The following is a 24,232-nucleotide window of genomic DNA, read 5'->3' as shown; positions in this document are numbered from 1 at the left end:
CCCACAAACTGCATGGAAGTTCCCAGAATGCCTGCAATAATATTTAACTGAGCCTTGCTCTTTGTGCAGGACGAAAGAGAGTTCCCAAAGCAAGAATTAACTCCTTGCTGCTCTGCACGCTGCTACCTTCCTCACCATGCATGCACATTCCTGTCTTTAGGGTAGGAAATAATGCTGAAAGACTCAGCAAAATAGTGCTATCTGGCATCCTGAGTTTCCATAGTGAAATGATTTTAGAAATAAACAAGTGTCTGGTTTTCAGTGGTATGCCTTCCCTGGAGTCATTGGAGTTACCCTGGCAGAGAAGTTGGCCTCCCAGGAGGAGGGTGAACCTCTAGCTAGCCACATTAGCTAGCTAGTAACTGAGGAGGCAAGGAACTAATCATCTTGCACAATGTTTTGTCTACTGAGGGGTCTCTTGCACCTTCTTGTGCAAGAGCGTCAGGTAGATGACCCTCAGGTCTTATCCTGAATGGCAATTTCTATACTTCTAGGAGTGTTGGACTGTTGGTAGAGCCGTGGATGTTTGCTTGTGTGTGCACAGACATTTGGACTTAACTGGTGTTTGCCTTGGAGCGTGGAGATTGGATGCATCTATAACACTCTTTCTCACACACCTTGGTGTCAGGAGAAGACTGTGTTAGTTACAGAAGTCTCACACCCCAAAAAATGTACCTGCTGCTTCATGACACTTCACAGCAACCTGAGCCCCCTTGCAGAGCAGGCTGTATGTCAAGAGCAATTCACCCCTGAATCGAAGATGCTAGAGAATATTCTCCAGCCTGCATCCCATGCTGTTTTATGGGAAGTTTGAGAATATTCTGCAAGAAGGAGATGATGAGCTGTATTTTATAAGCTTGGGTGCAATAGGAAGTGCCCCACTGTGGGACAGATCTTTGGCTATGTTATGCATCATGAGTCACACCTGTATGTGGTGTTTAGGGGCAGCTCTGGCAGTCATACCACAGGGAGCATTTGAAGCAGAGTTATACAGAGCAGTCACGACTCTTCCTTACAGAGACTTCTAAACTGTAATATGCAAGTGCTGGTCGAGAAGCCAAACACCTCCCCCTACTTGCATATACAGCTGGGGGTGGTGGTTGCTGCTTAGTGAGCAAAGAAAACTGGTAACCTCTGGTCTGCAGCACAAACCAGAGTCATGCTGTAATCAGGTCTAATGGGTTTTGATATCGCAGGCATATTTTAAACCTCTGAGATGCATGAGAAAGGATAGTCATGCCCCTCTTGGTGTTCAGGGTACCTTGCAGGACAGAGTGTCTGGGTGTGTGCAGATGCCCATAACAGAGGACCAGCGGGAACTCCTTGGGGACCTGTCAGCCGGAGAGCTGTAACCCACCCAAAGGACCAGCTGCTTGACAAGCTTGCAGTCTGCACTGGTGCTATCACCACTACTCCCACGAGACTGTCTTTGTGCCTATTCTGGTGAGCACAGTGCAAAACATGCAACAGAGCTGGTGTGAACCCAGCAGTTGGTGTTCCAACTAATTCTCAGTGCCCACAGTGTGTAGGCGTGGGATGGGTTTATATCCTCATTGGCGACCACAACTGACCTGTGGCTGTCTTCTGCTGAGTGGACGTGGGCCTGCTTTTCCCCCAGCTGTGTATGTGGCTGATCTCCCTGTGCAAGGCTGTGCTGGGATGTTACCCATGGGCTGGTGGCAATGCTTTTCTCATTGAGGCAATGTGGATAACTGCCCAGGTCTTCCTAGAGTGCGCTAACACCTTAAGCATGATCAGGCAATTGTCAACATGCAAACATGGCTGACGAATTTTTGTGTTGTGTAAAAAGCTACTTCTATAGCCATGTCAGAGTAGTGTGTTGAGCTCCTGTTACAAAACTATAATTGCATTTCTGTTGTAGATGTAGGGTTGGCAGAATTGGGGCAGGAGTTATTCCATTGATTACCTGCTAGGACCTGTTCAGCGAGGCTGTTCCCACACTCCCTCCAACCCAAAGACCAAACCTGTTCTTGTACAAAATAGATTTTTATGTGTGTAGCTATTGTTTCTTAATGCGTTTCTGTCCCAGTATGGGTCCCAGTTACACAGCTTGGAGCAAACCATGCTGGAGCGCAGCCACATGGCTTCAGCAGGGAGTCTCGCTTTTCACATGCGGTAAGATTTAGGCTGTGTACACAATCAGGAGTTTAATACAAAACAGCAACAAAACAATTCCTACTTGTAACTGCCAGCTCGTGTCATAGGTGTGGTGGGAGCTGTTGCATGGTTAGATGGAAGTGCCTTGTGATTTTATCAGTGTTAGTTAGGCTTTGTGAAAAGCAGTTTTATTCATTCTAGTGGCAAGGATGAGGACTAGCCTCAGGAAGCCGGCTGTCCTCTGAATCCCACTGCGGCTGAAGCAGTGTGATGTTTGGTAATGTTGCCAGTGTGGAAGAGATCTCAGTATCTAGATACATATGTGTCAGGAATGTGGGCTGAGGCACAGATTGTGTTCCTCACCTCAGAACTTGTATTGGCAGGACAAACACCATCCTGAGCAGACATGGCTGTGGTGGATGAGGGCCTCTACTCAGTGCAGGGCCAGATTTATCATCAGATTTTAGGCTTCAGGCTCCTGCTCAGATGAGAATTACCTTTTAAAAAAAAAACTGATCCAGCTGTGTATGTCTCACCAGAGCTTGTATTACACGTGGTTAAGAGGAAAGAAAAGTAAAATGTAGAGGTGGAATGAGCATACATAGGGATTGCACAACAAATATGAAAACATACAGAGAAGACATGTTGTGGCCTCACCTTTGGGCTGCTGAGCCTTTGAATTTTGTTAGCATCACCCTTGTCCTGAAGGCACCCTTTCCTGGCACGATGCAGGTGGCAGAGTCACTGCCAAAGGAGGTGACGTTGGTAATTGCTGGGGTGTGGGGAGAGAAGTGCTTCCTCTTCCAAACAAGCATGACTTTGTGCTCTCTGATGCCTTGTCAAGGTCCCCTGGGCCCAGGGTGAGATGGCAGCAGTGTAACCATGGCACTGTTTGTCTCTGGGATAGTCACTGGTTTAATGACTCATCCCGGAGAATGTGATCATGTGTGCAGCCTCCCTGCTTCCCTTTGCCCTATTTCATCCAATCTTTTGATCTAGTTATGTAACCAGGAGTCAAGAGGGGTAGGGGGAAGGAAACACTGCTGAAGAATTGCAGGTAATGTGACCAAAACATGTCTGTAGCTCAAATAGCAGAGCTGTTGTCTGGGAAGCCTGGGAAACTGGGTTTATTCCCAGCACAGTTCTCTGTCTGCAAGTGAATGTGATGTGTGATGTCTGAGCTTGTAAGTTTAAGGAGGCATAGTGGGAGGACAGGGCTTCAAGACCTTGGCTGTGGTAGGAGAACTACTGTGACTGTAGCAGCAAACTCCTTTGGCTTTATCTTCACGTGCAACATAACTCTTCCCTACATTCATCATGAGCTCTGTTGAATCACATAAGTTGTGGACACCTGTTTTTCTAGTATGTGTAAGACTTGCTGAGACTGATGTTCACAGAAATGTTTGAGGTGCTCTGCTGTTATTGGCTCATGGTGGGGCAAGCCCTGAAGTCCTGAATGGATTCTGACATAGGCTTCGAGCAAATGCTGGGGCAGGTCTGGTGGGATGTTTGGAGAGGAAGCTTGTAAAGTTGGTGCTTTTGACCAAGGTGTGAATCTAGTTCTTGTCATCTCAATTTTAAGAGGTGATATTGGTGGTAAGGTTAATTTAATAAGCATATTAACGTGGCAGCTGTAGAAGTGCCTGTACATGCAACATGCTGTACTGAAGCATCCTTCATTTAAGCTCCCAGCTTTTTGAGAAGGGGTGCTCTTTGTCTCCAGATCCCACGGAGTCACAATGTGATGCTTGTTGGTTCTGTATTACTTCATCTGCCACATTCTTCTGCGCTGATGTCTGCTTTCCTTCTTCCCTTCAAAGTTCTGTCTAAGTGTCCTTTCAGTTCAGTCATTAGCTCAGATACATAGTATAAGCAAGAAAGCTGATTATGAGATGAGGTTCAGGGTATCTCTTTGCCTGACACGAGGGGACAAGATGCTTCAAAGAAGCTATTACAAGGCTTGTCAGAAACAGTTTACTTCAGGGGAAGCTTTTGAACAGAAACATTTCCTTTCTGTGCTCTGCAAGCATTAGCTTGGTCACTGGCAGCCTGTTGAAGAGCAAAATGTCACATAGAACAAGGTGTCATTTCACATAGTGCTTTAAGACTGAAATCAGCCATTAATGCAAGTCTGAAAATAGGAGAATGTAGAGAAAAAGAAGTGCATGTGGTTTATAATGTGGAAAGAGCATTGCCACTTACTTTTTGTTTTTAAAAAAGCTTGCCAGAAGTTACCATTTAAATCATGAGTGTGGAGCCTGGTGATAAAACCACTGAGCTGCCTGCTAAGCCAAGACCCAGTGTTTGAACCAGATAACCTCTTGCATGGTATGTTCTGTTAACTTGGAAGATGGTTACACAGGTGTCATATAAATGGAAATTTCTGCCCCACTTGAATGTTGTGAAACAAAGAAAAAGAGATTTGAGTTCCTTGTTTCAGTTGGAGCTCATTGAGCCCATGTAGGAAAACAGGCTCTTAGGGACAGCAAGTGCTCTGTGTGGACTGAAATAATTTTGTCTTGTTTTCTTGTCAGGACACTTTTGGGCTGTGTTGAGTGGTGTTAGTCTTGGCTTTCACTGGGAACAGACCATTCACCATAAAACTTTTTAACACTCTGAGTGGCACTGTCGGAAAGTACCCCAGTTTTGACCCTCAGAGAAACATGCTTGCAAACAAGTGAGAATAGGGATTGTTGGTTCCCATTCAGCTCAAATCCTGATGAATACTCGTGTAAAAGCCAGCTGCCAGCCTGGCACAGTTGTTCTCATGTCATTGCCTCCTTTCCTTTTCAGACCAACCCCAGGAAGCCGTGTTCAGCGGTGACCATGTTGAACACGCAGAGGATGGAGAATGGCAGCGCTCTACTTCAACTACCTCATCTCAGAGTGAGCGGGCAGAGCGACTCTTGCAGAACCAGCACAAGAGCCTGGCCTCTGAGGACACCAAAAAGAAGAGGGCTCAGAAACCATCTCACATGCGGAGGAACATAAGGTAAGCAGCAGCAGGACAGAAAGAGCTAGGGTCCTATATAGCCTTTTGAGTAAAAACGGAATCTCTGGACTTTGCTTCTGAGCTACATTTTGCCACTGCTGGCAAACCAGATGGTTTTTCTTTTCCAAAACCTTAGGATTTCACCAGTGGGAGTAGTATGATCTCAGACTGGAGTGCTGCATGTGGGAGAGACTTGTTTGGTATTTCAGAAGAGCGAATATTTGGTTATGGAATATATTGCAAAAATTGTGTACTTGCTGCTGGCTTTTAAGACATGTAATTGAAAAATAGCACCACCATTAAGTAAATATCCAGTTTCAGATATCTGCTGATGAGGATCCTATTGCAAACAGCCTAAAATGCAGTCCTTCCCTCTACTATCCTGGGTACGTGCTGGCAGGAATGCTGATGCTGTGACTGGTGGCTGAAATGTTGGAAATCAGTTTCACCTGAATTTTATAAAGCAGTAATTGTTTGATTGTATAAGTCACCACATATATTCTGGGACAGGTTGTGAGGTGGTAATTCACTATGAAATTTTGTTCAAGGGGATCTAAAATGCTCTGAGGAATCATAACGGAGCAGGAACTCCTGTGGCAGCAAGTGGCTCTCTTGCCCTGTGTATAACGTGCTGGTGGTCTTTGGTTCATATTTAAGCTTGTGCAGACTGATTTTCTTAAAGCCAAAGGAATGAGCGTTGAGTAGGGCTTGGAAACTGAGACTTCATCAGGTGGAGTAGATGTCCCTGCAGTGTGGGGTTGGGTGGATTTAAAGGCTAGTTTGCGGGAGCTGGATTTTACCACTCCTTGTACTTCACCTCTCCTCTGCCAAAAGAGCCTTCATTTCCAGGGCTGCACATGTGAAACTGAAGTGGGGGAAGAGCAATTTTTGGAAGTAATGAAAATTACCTGTAAAAGTAAGGTGTTTCAAGAGCATCCTTTGAAACAATTGTTAAAGCCATTAGAGTTCCTAGTTCCTGAAAATACTATGTCAGAGGAGAATCAAGGTGATGACTTTTTGTGGGGGAAATTGATGCCTTTTCTTCCCATATATCTTCTTTGCATGACTTTGTGCATTTTCTGTTTATAAACTACATAGCAATAAATAACATCCCTTCAGATAGAAGAACTATGATAGTCTATGGTAACCTAGCTTAAGTATATACTTGCCCACTTATGTTTTTCCTCCTTTCATTGTTTTGCTTCTGTCAAACTTCTGTCTTTTCCTTGAGTAATAGTAGTGTTACCTGTAGTTGGTAAGCACAGTCTTGAAATAGCTGTAGAAATTGTCTATAGCTTTTGGTGATGATGTTCCTAGTCTGTGTAGCTGACAGACTACGTGGAGCTTGTCAATCATCTTTCAAGCTAGTTGTACAGCCATTCAGGTTTTTTGAAGAAATTGTTTAGGTGTAACCAAATCATGTTTCTCTGTTTGTTCCTGTGTTCAGAAAGCTCTTGCGTGAGGACCAACTGGAAGCCGTGACAAAAGCAGCCCAGCAGGAAGAGTTGGAGAGAAGGAAAAGGCTAGAGCAGCAGCGGAAGGATTATCCAGCCACTATCCCAACTGTACCCCTAGAGTTTCTTCCTGGTAAGCAGTGGGAAGTGCCAAGCAGTGGGAAGTGCCACCTGAAGCAAGATTTTTAAGGATAGAAGATGAATCAAGAAGAAGGTAGTGCCATGCTTGTCCACAACAGGACAAGGGGTAACAGTTTTAAACTAAAGAACGTAGATTCAGACTAGATATAAGGAAGAAATTTTTTACAATGAGGGTGGTGAAACACGGGAACAGGTTGCCCAGAGAGACTGTAGATGCCCCATTCCGGGAAATATTTGAGGTCAGGTTGGACGGGGCTCTGAGCAACCTGATCTAATTGAAGATGTCCCTGCTTATTGCCAGGGGGGTTGGACTAGATGGACTTTAAATGTCCCTTCCAACCCAAACCATTCTGTGATTTTTATGCTGCACTTGGACTTTCAAGTGTAAACTCTTGAAATGGCAGTTCCAAACCACTTGTCGGTTCGGTGTAGTCAGTTCCACTTCTGAGCTAGCTCTGAATCAAGATGCTGTGGCTGCATGGTGAAAGGTGCCAGGTAACTTTTGTTGAAGATATTTTGACAAGTTAGTTGTGTGTAAGCGGGATGCTGGAACAGGTCTCTCTTATCTTTCCAACCAGTACAGAAGCTTAAGCCAACAGACTTGACAGAAAGCCATGTCCTTGACCCAGATCAAATTTGTACTGTGAATGGTCTGGTAATGCATGGGTCTGGTACTAGGGATAGTGGAACAGTAGACTGGGTGTACATATGTTCATGATGTTAGACTGGGTACACATATGTTCATGATGTAACCATGTCCTTTCTTGCATGTTTCAGCAAGCAGTGAAATAGCAGGCAGTATAAATGGTTAAGCATCACCCTTGTGTTCCGGTGAACATGTCATCTTGCATTGTCTTCTAACCTGGATCATTTCAGTGATCTAGTTTATAGCACAGCCTCTCAGACTGGTGTAAAGGGCAGAGAAGTGCAGTTGGAAGGTGTGTCGGGGGTAAGGAGTTCTTGAGTTGACTTTGCCTCTTGAGAAAATGTATATTCTCCCTTAAATGCAAGTGTTCAAAACATTTTTGCATGGGGGGGAAGGAATAAGAGCTATTTAAAACACTTTTAACTGTTGCAGAGTAGGTTGCAGCCCCAGAAGATGGTCATTGCTTGCTGAGTCACTGCAGCGGTACTTATTTGGCCCTGTTGGCTAGCCTCTCTCCCCACATGGCAATACTTAAACAGACAAACAAATGGTCTTGATCAGCAAAAGTTGTTTATGGTATGTGGGATATAATTATTACAGTGTCCCTACTAACAAAGGACAGTTATCATCCCTTCAGCAGTTGGTACTTTCTCTGCTGGATGAAAACCAGCTTTTACTTCTGAGACACGGCCCCCTTGCCCCTCCCCCCACCCCCCAAAAAAAGGGTGGGGGTGGGGACGGGACTTTAGCATGTTGCATGGTCAGTGTGCCCCAGCTAGGGCATGCAATAGAGAGGGTGCCATCAGCAATGGGCTATTGTTTCGGCATACTGAGAAAGATGATTGTGACCCAGGAAGCTGAGTCATAGCAGTATTGTAGACAGTGAGAGTCTGTTATGGAAAATTCCAGGGCTAAGTTATTGGAGCAAAAGTGGAAGGAAATACTGTCTGGTTTCTGAAAAGTTTTGTCATCTTCCCCATTATTATGAATTACTTATTGTTTGTAATTTATGTTTGTAGAAGACATTGTTTTCAGAACAGCAGAGGCTACCCAGCTCCCTCCTCAGGTCCTGGCTGAGGAAGTGATCTGCTTAGATAGTACCAGCAGTGGCAGTGAAGATGATGCTAAAGGAAAAAATAGCATTAAAGATGGTAAGTGACCAATTGCCTCACCCTGGTCTTCTCACAATATGCTATTTATTAGCCACAAGTCTCCTGGTTTTGTCTAGTCAGATGCTCCAGTAGTGAATCACTTCAGATTCTTGTAGGCCTATTGGTTTCCAAATATATGGCCAGTTCTGGCCTTTGAGTCCTAAACTGACATTTATGACCTGGCCTATCAGGCACTCTTGAGAACTTGTTTTTATTTCTGCTTTATAAATGTACTTAATTTTGCTCAGTGCTCTGCTGAAGAATGCTTACATGAGTTGTGACGTCATCTGCTGTGTATAAAAGAAGCATCTAGGTATTCAGATCTGCAACTGAAAGTGGGTTTTGTGTCCCTTGTCCCAAACGGATCTAAACCAACTCCTTTATATCACTCCAGTAGAGTGCCTGATTTCCGTGGTGGTCCTTAGACATTGTATCATCAGATAAAAATGCACGTCTGGGTTTGGGAATTAAGAAGACACATGGAGGAGAACATAAAACACAGAAATTGTCTCATGTTCTGTTTGGATCAGCACAAATTAATGTTCTCTGAAACACAGGGAAACTCATGCTTTTATATGCTGGCCTGAGGGGCCTAGTGTGTGCCTGTATTGTGCCCACTTGTTCAGAATAGGTCATTAGGCCAGTGTGGAATTGCAAAAGGTGATAGCCTTATTTAGATATGAGGTTTTTTTCCATGCATGATAAACCCTGATGTCAAGGTAACCTTTGCCCTTATTCTCTCCTGTTTTGGTTACTTTACAGAAGTGATTGAGCTGAGTTCAGGAGAGGATGATGCCCTCCAAATTGTGGACAGCAGCGACTCTGGCAATGAAGGGGAGGAGGATGGCAGTGAAGAGAGCAGTGGCTCTCATGTGAATGATGCCTTAAATCAGTCAGATGCTCTGGGGCAAGTCATTGTCAACATCAATCATCCACCAAATGAGGAGGACATTTTCCTGGCTCCCCAGCTTGCACATGCAGTAAAACCCCATCAGGTAGGTTTTATTAGCCTTGAAAATACAATTAATTCAGGCAAGCCTGCCTTGTAATCTCAGAAGAACTTCTTTGGTGAGATTAGTGACCAGTCTGGTTGTGGTGATGGCTGTTGTGGACAGTCAAATGATAAGGACAAATTAAAGGAGGGTCAGGGCTATGTATAACTTTGGCTATTGTTATCATATGATAACCAGAGTATTTAGCTCTTGCTTCAAGAGCGTGTAATCATCTTCAGTGACAAGATAAGAGATGAGAATGTGCTGCTTGTTTCTGGCTGTACTTGTAACAAAATTCTTTCAGCTCTCAAAGGCAAAATATTCTATAACAACTAGAGTTCATTGTGATGCCCAAGAAGTTTTTTACCTGGGTCTCCTGGTGATGGACAGGGTGGTGACATCTGGCGCAGACAGGAATGTTTTCCTTTGTATATTTAGATGAACATTTTAAAAATAAAATTATATTTATAAACAAAGTAATCAATCCCAATTCAGATTCTCTGGCTACAAATGAATTTTGATTTGTTGTTATATTCTCAGAAAGTTTTATGAGTATCTAAAAATACTGTCTTCCTGAGTCTTCCCTAGATTAGAATACTGTAGTGAACTTGAAACATCCCCTTTATATTTTCATGGTTTATGCAATACTAATGTGCTTGCCACTCTGTCAATACATACCCATCTTGTTGTTTTCTCCCACCGTTCTAATACCTTTTCTTCTTTTCTGTCTAGATTGGTGGGATCCGATTCCTGTATGACAACTTGGTTGAGTCCTTGGAGAGATTTAAAACCAGCAGTGGGTTTGGGTGTATTTTAGCGCATAGCATGGGCCTGGGCAAGACCATACAAGTCATCTCTTTCTTGGATGTACTTTTTCGGCACACAGAGGCAAAGACTGTTCTTGCCATTGTACCTGTAAGTAGCTCATGTGAAGGGCTGGCTGAGGGGCTTCCTTGCACTACTTCTTTCTTTGCATAGAGGAGATTGATTAGTGTCCTGTCTCACATCAAGCTCTATCATACCCTTGCTCTTCTTCTCCCTCTCATTCCCCGTGTCCCTGAGTTTGCATGCTGTGGTCTGTTCCTTCTGTCTGGGCCTAGCTGGGTGTCATTCCATATTCTCATTTCCGCTCTTCCTGAGCAGAATCCTGAGTAACTCAATTGGGTTTTTAACCCTTCTATGGCTAATTTTTTCAGGTGAATACGCTCCAAAACTGGCTAGCAGAATTCAACATGTGGCTCCCAGCACCTGAAAACCTTCCTGCTGATTATAACCCCAAAGACGTCCAGCCCCGCACCTTCAAAGTCCACATCCTGAATGATGAACACAAGTAGGTGCCAGTAAAAGCCCTTTAGAGCTCTTCGACTGCGTCTTATGGAACTGTTATCAGAATTGCCGTTGCAGACTGTTTAGTTTGGGCTAATTCTGTGCCCTCAACTCCCAGATCTTTCCCACTCTGCATGTGTTGTGGATGCTGTCTTGAGAGGAGGATTTTGGTACCTAGGAGAGCTTTACTGTCTCTTTCATTCAGTATTTATATCTTGTACTTCCTTCTCACACTGCTGACACACCTTGTTCTTCCATATATGCTGAGATCGGGAACCCAGTTCCAGAGACAGAGTTACTTCTGCAGAGAGGAGCAGGGGTCCTATGGTTTGTTTCTGGTGGTACACTGCTAGTCCTGTCAGAATCCTGGGACTCATAAGGCACGTGCCCCCTATACCACGTCTCTTGTATTTTAAATGTTGGGTTTTTTCTCCTGAGATTTTTCATGCACTTAGGGATTCCTCTACCCAACACTGTGACTATCTGTGAATTGTGTTGTCCTTGAGGGATTCTGGCAAGTTATACAGAGCCTCCTTGTCCAGAAGGGAGAGATCAGTGATTGCAGTTACAGCCTGGTGTGAAGTGTATTCTTGGCTCGTGGATCTCTGCTTCTCTCTGGGTCATTTGTCTTGCATGGATCAGGACAGTATAGTGAACCTAGGGAACTCTCAGTTCATCAGCTGTGTTCATACACTTATCTGTTGAGGTCTTCACCTCCTGGGTGGAACGTACTTTGAATCTGCTAATGTTACTCCAGCCATGTGTTTACTATTGGATGTGATCTGGTGTGTTCTGGGAGGATTAAGTGAGGACAGTGTCTTGATCTGAACCAATTCTGAGCAGGCTAGCAGGGAAGGAATAATTGAGGGGTGCTAGCATTGGCAACAACAAGGGATAAACGACTAGATGATTACAAGTATGTACATTGGCAGCTCATCCCAAAAATTGTTTTTGTGGCAGTCTCCTGAACAGCTCTTTAAAAAGGTTGCTTTCAAGTTTGATATGCTTTTGTACGTGACAAACTTCTACAGCTCAGTTCCTGTAAGGATTTGTCATTCTCAACCCTGCTACCTGTGGCACATAAAAGGTTTTTTTCTTTTCCTCTGTACAGATTGTCTCCTAAAAAAAATTCTTTGTATTCCTCTGTCTGGTTTGTTGCGAGAAAGTGCTTTAATTGGACGGGTCTTTTTTCTCAGCAGACTCCAATCCAGTGGTTCAAACTGAAACTGGAGAGAAGGCTTACAGTTCATTTGGTTGGTTTGTTTGTTTTGCAGGACAACAGCTGCACGTGCAAAGGTGGTGAATGACTGGGTGATAGAGGGTGGTGTGCTGCTGATGGGATATGAGATGTACCGTCTCCTCTCACTGAAGAAGTCCTTTGCCACTGGCAGGAAGAAGAAAACAAAGAAACAAGCTGGCCCTGTCATCATTGACTTGGATGAGGAAGACCGGCAGCAAGAGCTTCTGAAAGGTGGGAGGCCAGTCCTTGAGAGAGAGTGTGTGATCCTGTTGTCCAGCTGGCTATCAACTCTGGCAGCACAGGGAAACAACCTATAACTTGTTTTTAGCATCCCTGACATGATCAAACTTTGGGCAGGATTGTGTCTTTGGAGACAGAAAGCTGTTGAGCTTTGGTTGAGTCTTTCATTTCTCGTAATAGCTGCAAGTAAGCATGGAAGTCAGCACACCGAACTTGGGGATTTGTCTGTGTGAGATTTACCAGTCTGATCTGATGCAAGACACTGAACTTGATGCAATGCAGGTCATTAAGCAGAAATCAAGGGACAGTCATGTCTGGTCATTACCACGTTATGCTAAATTGGAGCTGGTGTCTAGTCACATCCTATTTCCTGAATCAGCCTTGCTCTCTGCCACCCATGAACACTGCTTTTTTTTTGTATTTCAGAACCACCCCTGTTTTCTTTTATGAAGTTGGTGACCATATAAAATCAGAACTTTGTCTTATTCATCTCTAACTAACGTTTAATGTTCCTTGTCCTCAGGGATTGAGAAAGCTTTGTCTCGCCCTGGCCCAGATGTGGTTATTTGTGATGAGGGACACCGGATAAAGAACTGCCATGCCAGCACTTCGCAGGCCCTGAAGAACATCCGCTCCCGCCGGCGGGTGGTGCTGACTGGCTACCCACTCCAGAACAACCTCATTGAGTATTGGTGCATGGTAGACTTTGTCCGACCTGACTTTCTAGGCTCACGGCAGGAATTCAGCAACATGTTTGAGCGCCCTATCTTGAATGGGCAGTGTATTGACAGCACCCCTCAAGATGTCCGTCTCATGAGGTATCGCAGTCATGTCCTGCATAGCCTGCTGGAAGGCTTTGTGCAGCGGTGAGTCCACAAGGAGTTCTTAACGGTGTAGTCTATGCAAACAGCTCCTTCATCCGAAATTAGTATGCTTGTTTGGTGAGTTTATGCAGTACAGTTAATCACGCTGCCTTATAGAATCATAGAATCATTTAGGTTGGAAAAGACCCTTAAGATCATCGAGTCCAACCATTAACCTCACACTACCAAGTCCACTGCTAAACCATGTCCTTAGGTGCCACCTCTACACAGCTTTTAAATACTTCCAGGGATGGTGATTCAACCACTTCCCTGGGCAATGCTTGATAACCCTTTCAGTGAAGAAATTTTTCCTAATATCCAGTCTAAACCTCCACTGGCACAACTTGAGGCTGTTTCCTCTCATCCTATCACTTGTTACTTGGGAGAAGAGACCAACACCCACCTCACTACAACCTTCTTTCAGGTAGTTGTGGAGAGCAATAAGGTCTCTTCTCAGCCTCCTTTTCTCCAGACTCAACAACCCCAGTTCCCCCAGTTGCTTCTCACAGGACGTTTTCTCTAGATCCTTCACCAGCTTTGTTGACCTTCTTTGGGCACGCTCCAACACCTCAATGTGTCTCTTATAGTGAGGGGCCCAAAACTGAATACAGTATTTGAGGTGCAGCCTCACCAGTGTGAGTCTGGGGGGACAATCACTGCCCTAGTCCTGCTGGCCACACTATTTCTGATACAAGCCAGGATGCTGTTGGCCTTTTTGGCCATCTGAGCACACTGCCAGCTCATATTCAGCCAGCTGTCAACCAACACCCCCAGGTCTTTTTCTGCCGGGCAGCTTTCCAGCCAGTCTTCCTCAAGCCTGTAGCATTGCATGCGGTTGTTATGACCCAACTGCAGGACCCAGCACTTAGCCTTGTTGAACCTCATACAATTTAATTGGCCTTGGCCCATCGATCCAGCTTCTTAGGCTTGAGTTTTAAACAGGTACCTTATCTGTCTTTGCGGAAGGATCTTAAGCATACAGAGAAAACCACAGAGGAGATCCTTAGGTTAGCAGCTCCATATTTCTCTCAGAGTCTCTGTCTTGTTGAACCTGTCAACTGCAAAGTGGTCCTTATGTCTCTGTTTTGCCTTGGGTGTAGAAGTAAAGTTGGTTTGCTTTGGTACCATGGACTCTGATAATAGAGAACAACGCTTCTAACTGCACCAGAGTGACCTCAGGTTTATTTTGATGTCCTAATACTTAATTTGAATGTGCACTTTCTGACATCCTCTACCCAAGGATCTGAAAGTGTTTCACGAACCCTCAGTTATGAAAAGTGACAGTGTCTCCACCACTCTGGAAACAAATCAGCTTTGTTTCTCAGATGAGGATTTTAAGATGCTGGACCAGTGATTTGGATGGAATATCTTAGTCATTGGCAGAGCTAAAAAGAGACCTTAGGTCTTATTTCTGTTTTTTGACTGCCATGGAAAACAGGACTTTCATCACCCTCTTAACACTGTGACCTGTGCTAGAAGATTTCAACATTTGAGATCTCTGTAATTGTGCTTACAGTTGGTATTTGGCTGCAGGGAGAGTATCTCAGAAGCGTCGTGCATTAGAGAAGCATGCAGCTAGAGGTCTTTCTCCCTGCAGCCAGGTGGGCAAGAAGTCAAAATCTTACCCTACAGGCAGCCACAGAGAGATCAGATTGGGAAATTCCCTTCCCTCTGTTTATCTCTCTTATTTCCTCCACAGGCGAGGCCACAATGTGCTGAAGGTTCAGCTCCCATCTAAGGAAGAGCATGTAATTTTGGTACGTCTTTCAAAGATCCAGCGGGCCCTTTATACGGAGTTCATGAACCGGTTCCGAGATGCAGGCAACAGTGGCTGGCTGGGACTGAACCCACTCAAAGCTTTCTGTGTCTGTTGTAAGGTAGGTTTTGGCAGGAGCTACAAAGAAATATTCTAGTGTGTAAGGGAAGGGCAGGAATATGAGCAGAAAAAAACCCAGGAGATTGGTTGGTGAGGCACATCTTCTCTCTCCAGAGTGACCTGCAATGGCCCAGCAGAATTGTTATCCCCACTTCCAGAACTGGGGTGCAGGCACGTTAAATGTTCAAATTTGTACAAGAACTCTGCAGCCATCAGCTGAACCGGTACTGGGCTGATACCTTAACCATTTACCTGCTGCAATGGAAACAAGCAGCTTCCTCCTGTGTTTGTGCTGTGTGGGGTGTATAGTGGCCTTCTGTTTTGTTCTCAAGGAAAGAATTCAACAGTTTTGAAGTCAGGAGAGCCTTGGTTAAGATGGTTTATACCTTGTGTCATGGCAGAGTCGTGTTTTCTGTTTTCACTACTTAATGCAGTCAGACTAGCTTTCTCTGCAGCGCCTTACAGTTCCATGTGGGGATGGTGGTGAGGTGATTGACGTATTAGTTCTTTCCTTTGAATAGCTGTGGGGGCTTTCAGTCCACAGTCATTGGCAGGCAGCCGGCCAGTGCGGGCCTAACCACTGTCTTTTCTTACTCCTTCAGATCTGGAACCATCCAGATGTGTTGTATGAAGCTCTGCAAAAGGAGAATCTGGCAAACGAGCAGGATTTGGACGTGGATGACCTTGGCACAGCAAGTACTAATTCCCGCTGCCAGCCTCAGGGAATTAAAGTCAAAACAGAGAGTAATGCTTTGGCATCACCGGTTGGAGAAGCTACCAATAGCAAGTTCCTCCAGAGCGTTGGCTTCAACCCCTTTCAGGAGAGAGCAAATCAGGTCGTTACTTATGAGTGGGTGAGTACCACTGCTGGAAAACTCTTAATTTGCAGAGCTGTGATAAACAGACTAGATACTTTGCGAGACGGTACCTCTTTTTGTTAGGGCAGTTTTCTGAACTAGAGCAAAGAAAAAACTCTTCTGTTTAAGAGTTGGGGATTTCTCATCCATTTTGTCTGCCACAGAGCATCTTGACAAGCATGTCTGCTTGGCACTGGGTAGAGATTTTGGGACTCTTGTGAGGCTGGAGTGCAGGCAACACATACCATTGTTTTCATCTGACCAAAAAGGCTGTGGACTCTGTTATTCCAAAAAAAGTATTAGGGTGAAGTTTAATCTAGGTAAGATGGTGGTAAATCTAATGGGCTGGAAGAGAGGTCTTGAGGTAGAGTAGAGAGTCATGCGAGGCTAAGAGGATGCTCATTCATCCATACTCCAAGTAGTTTGTTATTTGGAGCTTCTGGAATGGGAGGTAGCAGCAGCAGTTGGGAGTAACATTGTCAGCTGGACCTGGCTGGATGTATGTAATCCCTCTGTAATGAATTATTTCTCTCAACTTGAGACTGGATTGTTGAACTAAACAGGGAATGAGCAACTCGGCCTGTAATAGTCTCCCATTTCTCGGTAGGCCAAAGACATCTTGTGTGATTACCAGACGGGAGTCTTGGAGAACTCACCCAAGATGGTGTTACTGTTCCACTTAATTGAGGAAAGTGTGAAGCTTGGAGACAAGATCTTGGTCTTCAGGTAAGCAAAGCATCAACAGCTGATCCTACAGTCACTAAATGCTAAGTAGTTGAACCCCTCTGTTACTAGGTTGTTACACGGGGTGAGTGGTGTGGCAGCTCCCCTTTTCTCCTTTATTGTATTAGATCTTGGTTTTCCTCCACGGATTTTATACTTCTGCCACTATCAAGTGAGAGGTGTGCTGCCACAAATAGGGTTTGACAACTGTCAGTGCTGTCATGGTTGGGGAAGAGTTCTAGTACTCTACTTTTGCTGCTGTGGGGACTTTCTCCTGAACAGATATCTTGGTTTTGCAGCCAGAGCTTGTCCACGTTATCTGTCATTGAAGAGTTTTTGGCAAAGAGACCAATGCCGAGTCCTCCAGGCTCAGCTGGAGGAGTTCACAACTGGGTTCGAAACATCAACTATTACAGTGAGTGCAGCCAAATCCTCCTGTCTTCTGGTGTGACACTTTGATCCTCTGTGACAGACTAATTCCTGAAAGTCACCTACCATCTTCTTGTAGTTGTTCCTGGGTGTGAAAATGCTCTTCTGAAGCATTCTTCTGATTAAGTCTCTTTCAGATTGTTCTTTAGTTGCTTGGGAAGACAGTGTCAGTTTGATAGCAGCTAACCCATAATTTCTAAATCGTCTTTTTGACAACTTACTCAGAAGATGTTAGACATCTTTAACAGCTCACTTACACACTAGTGCTTTCTTAAGTTGTAAAAGATACTTTTTGCTTCCCACTTGGCTATTTTCTAGATCGTGCTTCCCAAACCAGAATCACTGTGGAATGCTTTCGCTAGCTCAGAGCTGTGAATTCATCTCCCCCTCTTCCCCAGCTTTAAATCTTGTTCTGTCATGGGTCATTGCTTTGTGTGGCTACTTTACAGGCAAGGACTGAGAGGAGCGGTGGATATGGTGTTCCTGATTTTTGCAGAACTGCCAGAAGCAAGCTGCTCCTCAGGAACAGAGACATGATACCCCCCTGCACTTCTTTAGACCAGTACTCTCTGTGCTCAGATCCAGTCTATGGGGTTTTGCCAAAGGCTTTCACAGTTTTGCTTTCTCTTGGTTCCTCAAGCTTCCAGCATACATGAGGCCTTTGTGCCTTCTGCTCTTGCTTGCTGTCTGTCTTGCCTAATATGGAGCCTTAATGGGCTAGATGTGCTGTAACACTCCTGGTCTTGGCCTTGCCAAGCTTGAGTAATGTTTTGCTTGATCTTTCAGTTGAACAAATCCCAACCTGGCTGGCTGCATTGCACCTGCCTGGCTGGGCAAATTAGAAGTACAGAGTTGTCCAGTTGAGGTCCTGGGGTGCATGACTTCAGGAAGACCTAGAATTGGTTGGGAACCAGTACCAAAGCTCAGTGTTTGGGAAGTGGTTTTGGTCTGATGGGATTCCCCCAAACATACAGAACTTTTAAATGTGTCCTTGATTTCCTTCTCAGGACTGGATGGCAGCACCTCTGCCTCGGAAAGGGAACGACTGATTAACCAGTTCAATGACCCCAGCAACACCTCTGTTTGGCTCTTCCTTTTGTCCACACGGTAAGTTGGCTGGAGCAGAATGGCACAGTGGAGGACTCACACTGATGCTCTGTATGCATATGGGGTTTCAGTTCTTAACTTCCTTTGTAACGTGCTCTCAAGCCTCTGGGCTGATAGTGCCATCTGCTTCTGAATTCCCTAGGGGCGTAGAATTTTAGCCTTAGTCCTCTGCAGCAACTTAACAACAGTCTTGGAAATCAAACATGGGTTTGAAGTTGCCTGTATGACTGGAGGGAATGTTCCATAGACACCTCATGGACTCTTGGCTGTGATGGCTGTCCTGCCTAGAAGCTTTGAAAATTGGTCAAGGCAGCAATTTGAAATTTGCCTTTAATTTCCAGTGCTGGGTGTTTGGGTGTCAACCTCATTGGAGCAAACAGAGTGGTGGTGTTTGATGCTTCTTGGAACCCATGCCATGATGCCCAGGCCGTGTGCCGAGTGTACCGCTACGGGCAGAAGAAGCCATGCCACATTTACAGATTGGTTTCTGATTACACCCTCGAGAAGAAGATTTATGATCGTCAGATCTCCAAGCAGGGCATGTCGGGTAAGTGTGGATGGACATGGCAATCCACCCTTGGCTTTCACTCCTTTTAGCTCCTTTAAGTCCTGTTTCTGTGGTTTTTGTAACTCCTTTTTTTAAGGTTGAAAACCAGACAGCCAAAGAAGTGACAGAGACACTATCTTAGGGCTATGTTTGATGTTTATGAGTTGGCAGTGACATAAGACCCTGTAAGAAATTAGTGGCAGAGCGGTAGGGGTTGTAGAGCCAACATCCTGCAGCAGGGCGGTGCTACCAGTCCAATGCAGTGACATTTACCTTCTCTGCTATGCTCCTGGCTGCTACAAGAGACTGGAGACTTGGGGGGTGGTCATCCTGTTTCCCCCTGTGCCTGGGCATTACTTGTCTTAAACTGGGTATTACTTATTAAATAGCTCTGTACCTCCATTTCTCCAGCAGCAAGAGAGGCAAAATAGCGAAATTAAAATATATTGATACCTTTGACTGATAGTGCTTACTTAGGAGCCAAGAATAATTAATTCATTCCAGTTCTGCCCTGCCTTTGTACCAAAAGTATCTTTTGTGCTGGCTGGTGCCAGGTGTCAAGCTGCTCTCATAGAGCATGAGGGCTGTGGTGACACAAAAAGAGTTCTGCTGCCTCTGTCTCGAAACCCAACTCCAGAGGCAGCAGCCCAGCATGATCAGCTCAGTATGCCGTTTTGCACTTGAGGTGGAGTCCCCTGGCAGCTGGCCTGGCTCCCAAGAGAGTCCTGGATATAGATGTTTTCTCCATGTGCTCCTATGCAGGAAGGAACGTCCAAGAAAAACTTTCAGGCTCTTGTGACGGAGCTGCTTTTCTGAGCTTTTGACTCAACGGAGTTCTGTAAATTTCAGCACCTGGTTATTAACTTGAGCCTTTTTGGTGGGATTTGTGGGAGGGCACATACTGATGTGGCTGCAGTTCTGTCCCAGGGATTGTATGTTTTCAGCCTTGCGATGTGAGGTGGGACACCATGTGTAATTAGCTTCATGTTCTTGCATGCCAGGAGCTCAGTGACCTGCACTGCATTGCTGTGCAGTCTGGAGCACAGGCGTTTGTCAGCCTGACTTGGTCAAACAGGCTCATCTCTGAACATGGCTGATGATTTTTCTCCCTGCCCTGACATTTACAGAGGGCTTCTGAGAATCATGCAGATTGCAAGGAGGGAGCTCTATTAGGACAGGAGTATAGGAAGGACAGCAAGGAGCAGTACCCATCTCTTCCTTTCTCTGCTGACTTCCTTCCCTCTCTTTTCCAGATCGGGTGGTGGATGATCTGAACCCAGTGCTGAATTTCACCCGACGGGAGGTGGAGAACCTGCTGCATTTTGTGGAAGAGGAATCTGACCCTGCTCAGCTCTCCCTCAATCCAAGCAAGATGAAGGAGTCTGTTCTACAGTTAGCCTGTCTCAAGTATCCTCACCTCATCACCAAGGTAAAACTAACCTGCTTCCTAGCTGGCACAGCAGTGCACAGGCAGGAAGGAGGTCTGGATGAGCCTGGCTTTGTGATGGGGACATGGTGGCAAGAAGGACGCATCTGTGTGCTGGTGGGAATAGGTAAAAAATCGTCTAGAGAGGGCAGTAAGAGCCCTGCCCTTCCCTGCAATATCTTCTATGTGTTCAGAGCCATGTCTGTCCTGGACAGGTTTGAGGGCAGGTTGTAGGACACCCTTTTCTTCAACTTGGTGCTGTGCCAGGAAGGTGGCAGTGGCATATCCCAACTTGCTGCCAGCTCTCTTCCTGGGGTGGCTTTAAAACAAAGCTGGGATAGCCAGCACTCGCCTGTGTTGTGAAGAGTTTCACTGGGTAAGGTGGTGCTGCAGAGTGGGCCTGTGGTTGGGTGCCATGGTGCTCTGCTGGCTGTGTGACATCTCAGCAGGCTCTGTGCTTGTACTCTTAGCCTTTGACTCAAGAGTTTTGCTGTGTGCTCCTGGTAAGCGATGGCCTTGGCTGGGCAAGCTTAGCGATGGTGAGTGATGGCTTAGCTGACTCTGTCACTCTTCAAGCTGAGCCTTGGTCACATCCACAGTGTTGTCCCATACATGCTTTGCCATGACCAGCTCTGCCTCCCAACTTCCCTTTCCCCTGCTCCAACCTGGGGTGGAGATAGTGTTGATGCAGGGACTGGGTGGCTGCCATTTGGGGCATGTTGGTTCCCTCTTGTGGTGTGTTGGTGTCAAAACCTCAGTGCTGTGGGGTTGCAGGAGCCTTTTCAACATGAGTCACTGCTGATAGACCGGAAGGAGCACAAGCTGACCAAGGCAGAGAAGAAAGCAGCTAAGAAGAGCTATGAGGAGGAAAAGCGAGCATCCGTCCCCTACACCCGGCCGTCCTACGCACAGTATTACCCAGCCAGTGACCAGAGTCTGACGAGCATCCCTGCCTTTAGTCAGAGGAACTGGTGAGTACCTGCTTCTATCCCCTTCTTCCCATGCTGTAGACATAGAATGAAGGGGTAGAGGATGCTTAGCCCTGTCAGTGGGGGCACTGCACTTTCCTCCCTCCTCTCTCACTAGGCGACCAGCCCTCAAGGGTGAGGACAAGCCAGTGGCAAGCGTCCGCCCAGTTCAATCCACCCCCATTCCTATGATGCCCCGGCATGTCCCCATGGGCAGCACAGGATCAACCTCAAGTTCCAACCCTGCTGTCAACTTCCCTATCAACTATCTACAGCGAGCTGGTGTCTTGGTGCAGAAGATTGTCACCACCACAGGTGAGTTGCTGGTGCTCACAGTGAGTTGTGATGCCCATGGTGAATTGAGCAGCAGGGTGAGTTGTTGATGCCCACATGGCCTGTGGGCAGGCATGCATCAGAGCCACTGATAGTGCCTCTCTGCATTTGAGTGGTTTCCTTGTACCTGGAAGACTTTCTCTGCAGGTGTGTAAGGGGCATGGGCCTGGTAGGTTGTTGGGAGTGAACTCCCTGTGAAAGGGCCTGCAATACTGTTGCTAGTTGTCCTTTTTGGGATAGGGGAGATGCTGTGCTAGAGCTGCGTGGCTTTTGCTTCCTTGTAGCCTCTGCTGCCTTCCTATGCTGCTCAGAAATAAACCCAGGGCTTAGTTCTAGCACAGCGCATAGGAGAGACAACTGCACTGCAAGCAAAAGGGTTTGGTGGTGCACTTCCCCGCTTCTGACTATATCTAGCCTGTAATTTCACCAACACTGTTCTGTTTCTTCCGCCACTGCCAGATATTGTGATTCCGGGTACAAATACATCCACTGATGTACAGGCAAGAATCAGTGCTGGTGAGAGCATCCACATCATCCGAGGGACAAAAGGTAAGTCTCTCTCTGTCTTGGTTAGACTTGTGGATAGGGTCCTAGCCATAGCCAGTTAGTAAAGAAAAGGATGTAAAAGCATGAATCAGTCCCTTGAGAGGAAAAGAAACAAGAAGGGGAGGAGATCTGGACTCTGCAGTGGCTCTCTTGCAACCCATGCTTTGGGTGTGCTGTTGTAGCTGATGCTTCAGGGCTATTGCCTCTGAGAGGAGCTGTTGAACTTTGTAGCTGGGTGTCTCATTCTCACAACACCCACTGCATGCACTGGGGCAGTCCAACGCTTCCCAGTGCTCCCAGATCAAACTTAGTCCCAAGCATGAAGTCCCACATTTCCCACTGGCAGCACATTTGAGGGGGGTGAGCTGCAGTCCAGAAAAGCTGAAGGGGTGGAAATGAGGAGTGAGGAAGGGGGCAGAAGCCCCCCACTGATCTCCCTGCGTGACCTGTGCTGCCTTATGCAGCACTGCTGTCCTATTCCTGCCTGGGCAGCCTCATGGGCTCACAGAAACCGTGAATAAAGTTGTTCTGCCTGTTTCAGGGACGTATATCCGGACCAGCGACGGGCGGATTTTTGCTATCCGGACCACTGGGAAGCCAAAGGGCAATGAAGACCGTCGGACAGCTGCCTCAGGTAGGGGCTTGTGAGTGGTGTGTGTGGCTTGCTCATGTGCTTTCCTACCCAAGTGTCTGGGGCAGTGTTCCCTGGCTGCCTTCCATCACGCTTGTGTTCAGAGCTGACCCCACAACCCCTCACCTTCCTTTCCACTGTTGTTTCTTGGCCCCCAGGTTTTTCTCCAAGGTTGTCTTTCTCACCAGCTCCATCTCCTTGTTTCCAGGCTCCCAGAGCTCTTCACTGGAGTCCACAAGCAATGGCAGACACAGTGCCTCATCACCGCAGCTCCCCAGTGCAGAGGAGCTCACTCGGCCCATATCCCCCGACAGCCCCGAGATCATCAGCGAGCTGCAGCAGTACGCGGAGGCAGCAGCTGCCCGGGAGTCCCGGCACAGCTCTCCCAGCACCAACGCAGTGCAAGGCCACCCTGCTCGCACAGACAATGCGCCTGGCTTAGCAGCCCGAGGAGCCGAGCAGCGCGTGGGGATTCACTGTATGGCTCCCTCTGTGTCTTCAGCCCTGCCGGCCACCAGCCAGCATGTTGATGCCCACTCAGTGTTGGACTTACGGGGCAACAAGCGCAAGTCGACCTCACCGTCGGCTCCAGAGGAGCAAGCCCGCAGGCAGCAGAAGAAGCGCCAGTTGCCATCGTCCGTGCAGCCGTACGAACACGGGTACCCCGTCTCTGGTGGGTTCGCCATGCCTCCTGTCTCTTTAAACCACAACCTAACCCATCCATTTGCCTCCCAACCAGGAAACTCCTTGTACATGGGCACTGGCTCCTCTTACTACCAGCTGCCCAATTTACTCCCAGACCCTCATCTGGTGTTCCCTGTGACTACTGACCCTCTGCTGACAGCCGGCACCGCCAGCTCTTCTGCTGCTACCTCAGCCACCGCCAGCGTCCCCTCATTCATGCTAAACCCTTCTCTGACGGGGGTGCTGCCCAATTACTCGCTTCCCTTCACACAGTCACTCCTGCCCGAGCCCAGGATGTTTGCTCCTTTCCCAGCCCCCGTCTTGCCTAGCAGCCTTCCCAGGAGCATGGCATCTGCCTACCCTGGCTACATGTCCCCTCACTCGGGCTACCCGGCTGGGGGCCTCCTTCGGTCCCAGGTGCCTCAGTTTGAACCCCAGGAGGTCCCAGAGGTGGGATGCAGCTCTAATGACGAGGACAAAGACGACGATGTTATAGAGATCACAGGGAAATAATGGGCCCAGCTCCTGCTTGGTCTCAGCTCTGCCAGGAGGCAAAAATTGCAGGACCTTTTTGGGAGTCAGGATTTCCCCTCTGGGCCACAGCAGTGGGTGGAGAAGGATGCGAAGGGTGTGGCATGGGGGTTGTTTTGTTCTTTTCATTTTGTTTTGTCGTTTTTTAGCTGTCAAGGATCTGAATTGTATTAGGGGCTGGGAGATGGGAGGGGGATAGAGTGGACCTGCGAGGGCTAGGGGAGCAAGAGCCAGGGGAGGAGGGAAGCAGCAATGCAAAAAACATAGGAGTGCCTCCCTCCCACGCTCTGTCTGTCTGTCTGTCTCTGTTCTCTGTCTTGTCTGGAAGGGGGAAGCTTGGTGGTGCGAGTCACTGCCCTTCTCAGGCCTGGAGGCATGGGCTTGACCACTGGCAGGGCCGAGCTCCCTCTC

At 46.8% G+C, this 24,232-nt stretch overlaps 1 protein-coding gene across 1 annotated transcript in view; it reads left to right on the top strand.

The window, feature by feature from the left end:
• Nucleotides 1-23,972, top strand: part of RAD54L2 (RAD54 like 2) — a 53,030-nt gene extending 29,058 nt beyond the window's left edge. Inside the window, exons 4-23 of the mRNA XM_075714521.1 lie at nucleotides 4,923-5,110; nucleotides 6,558-6,697; nucleotides 8,371-8,502; nucleotides 9,265-9,497; nucleotides 10,227-10,409; nucleotides 10,691-10,824; nucleotides 12,095-12,291; nucleotides 12,824-13,166; nucleotides 14,863-15,040; nucleotides 15,642-15,893; nucleotides 16,504-16,622; nucleotides 16,919-17,034; nucleotides 18,056-18,155; nucleotides 18,497-18,702; nucleotides 19,956-20,131; nucleotides 20,903-21,099; nucleotides 21,215-21,411; nucleotides 21,889-21,978; nucleotides 22,517-22,609; nucleotides 22,815-23,972. Of these exons, the coding sequence (XP_075570636.1) occupies nucleotides 4,923-5,110; nucleotides 6,558-6,697; nucleotides 8,371-8,502; nucleotides 9,265-9,497; nucleotides 10,227-10,409; nucleotides 10,691-10,824; nucleotides 12,095-12,291; nucleotides 12,824-13,166; nucleotides 14,863-15,040; nucleotides 15,642-15,893; nucleotides 16,504-16,622; nucleotides 16,919-17,034; nucleotides 18,056-18,155; nucleotides 18,497-18,702; nucleotides 19,956-20,131; nucleotides 20,903-21,099; nucleotides 21,215-21,411; nucleotides 21,889-21,978; nucleotides 22,517-22,609; nucleotides 22,815-23,803 (4,263 nt within the window). The 3' untranslated portion in view covers nucleotides 23,804-23,972. The remainder of the gene's footprint in view (nucleotides 1-4,922; nucleotides 5,111-6,557; nucleotides 6,698-8,370; nucleotides 8,503-9,264; nucleotides 9,498-10,226; nucleotides 10,410-10,690; nucleotides 10,825-12,094; nucleotides 12,292-12,823; nucleotides 13,167-14,862; nucleotides 15,041-15,641; nucleotides 15,894-16,503; nucleotides 16,623-16,918; nucleotides 17,035-18,055; nucleotides 18,156-18,496; nucleotides 18,703-19,955; nucleotides 20,132-20,902; nucleotides 21,100-21,214; nucleotides 21,412-21,888; nucleotides 21,979-22,516; nucleotides 22,610-22,814) is intronic.
• The last annotated feature ends 260 nt before the right edge of the window (nucleotides 23,973-24,232 follow it).

The sequence above is a fragment of the Pelecanus crispus genome, chromosome 7 (assembly GCF_030463565.1).
Source record: "Pelecanus crispus isolate bPelCri1 chromosome 7, bPelCri1.pri, whole genome shotgun sequence".
Taxonomy (NCBI): domain Eukaryota; kingdom Metazoa; phylum Chordata; class Aves; order Pelecaniformes; family Pelecanidae; genus Pelecanus; species Pelecanus crispus.
The sequence above is the reverse complement of the archived record's forward strand: the minus strand, read 5'-3'. Positions and strand labels throughout refer to the sequence as shown.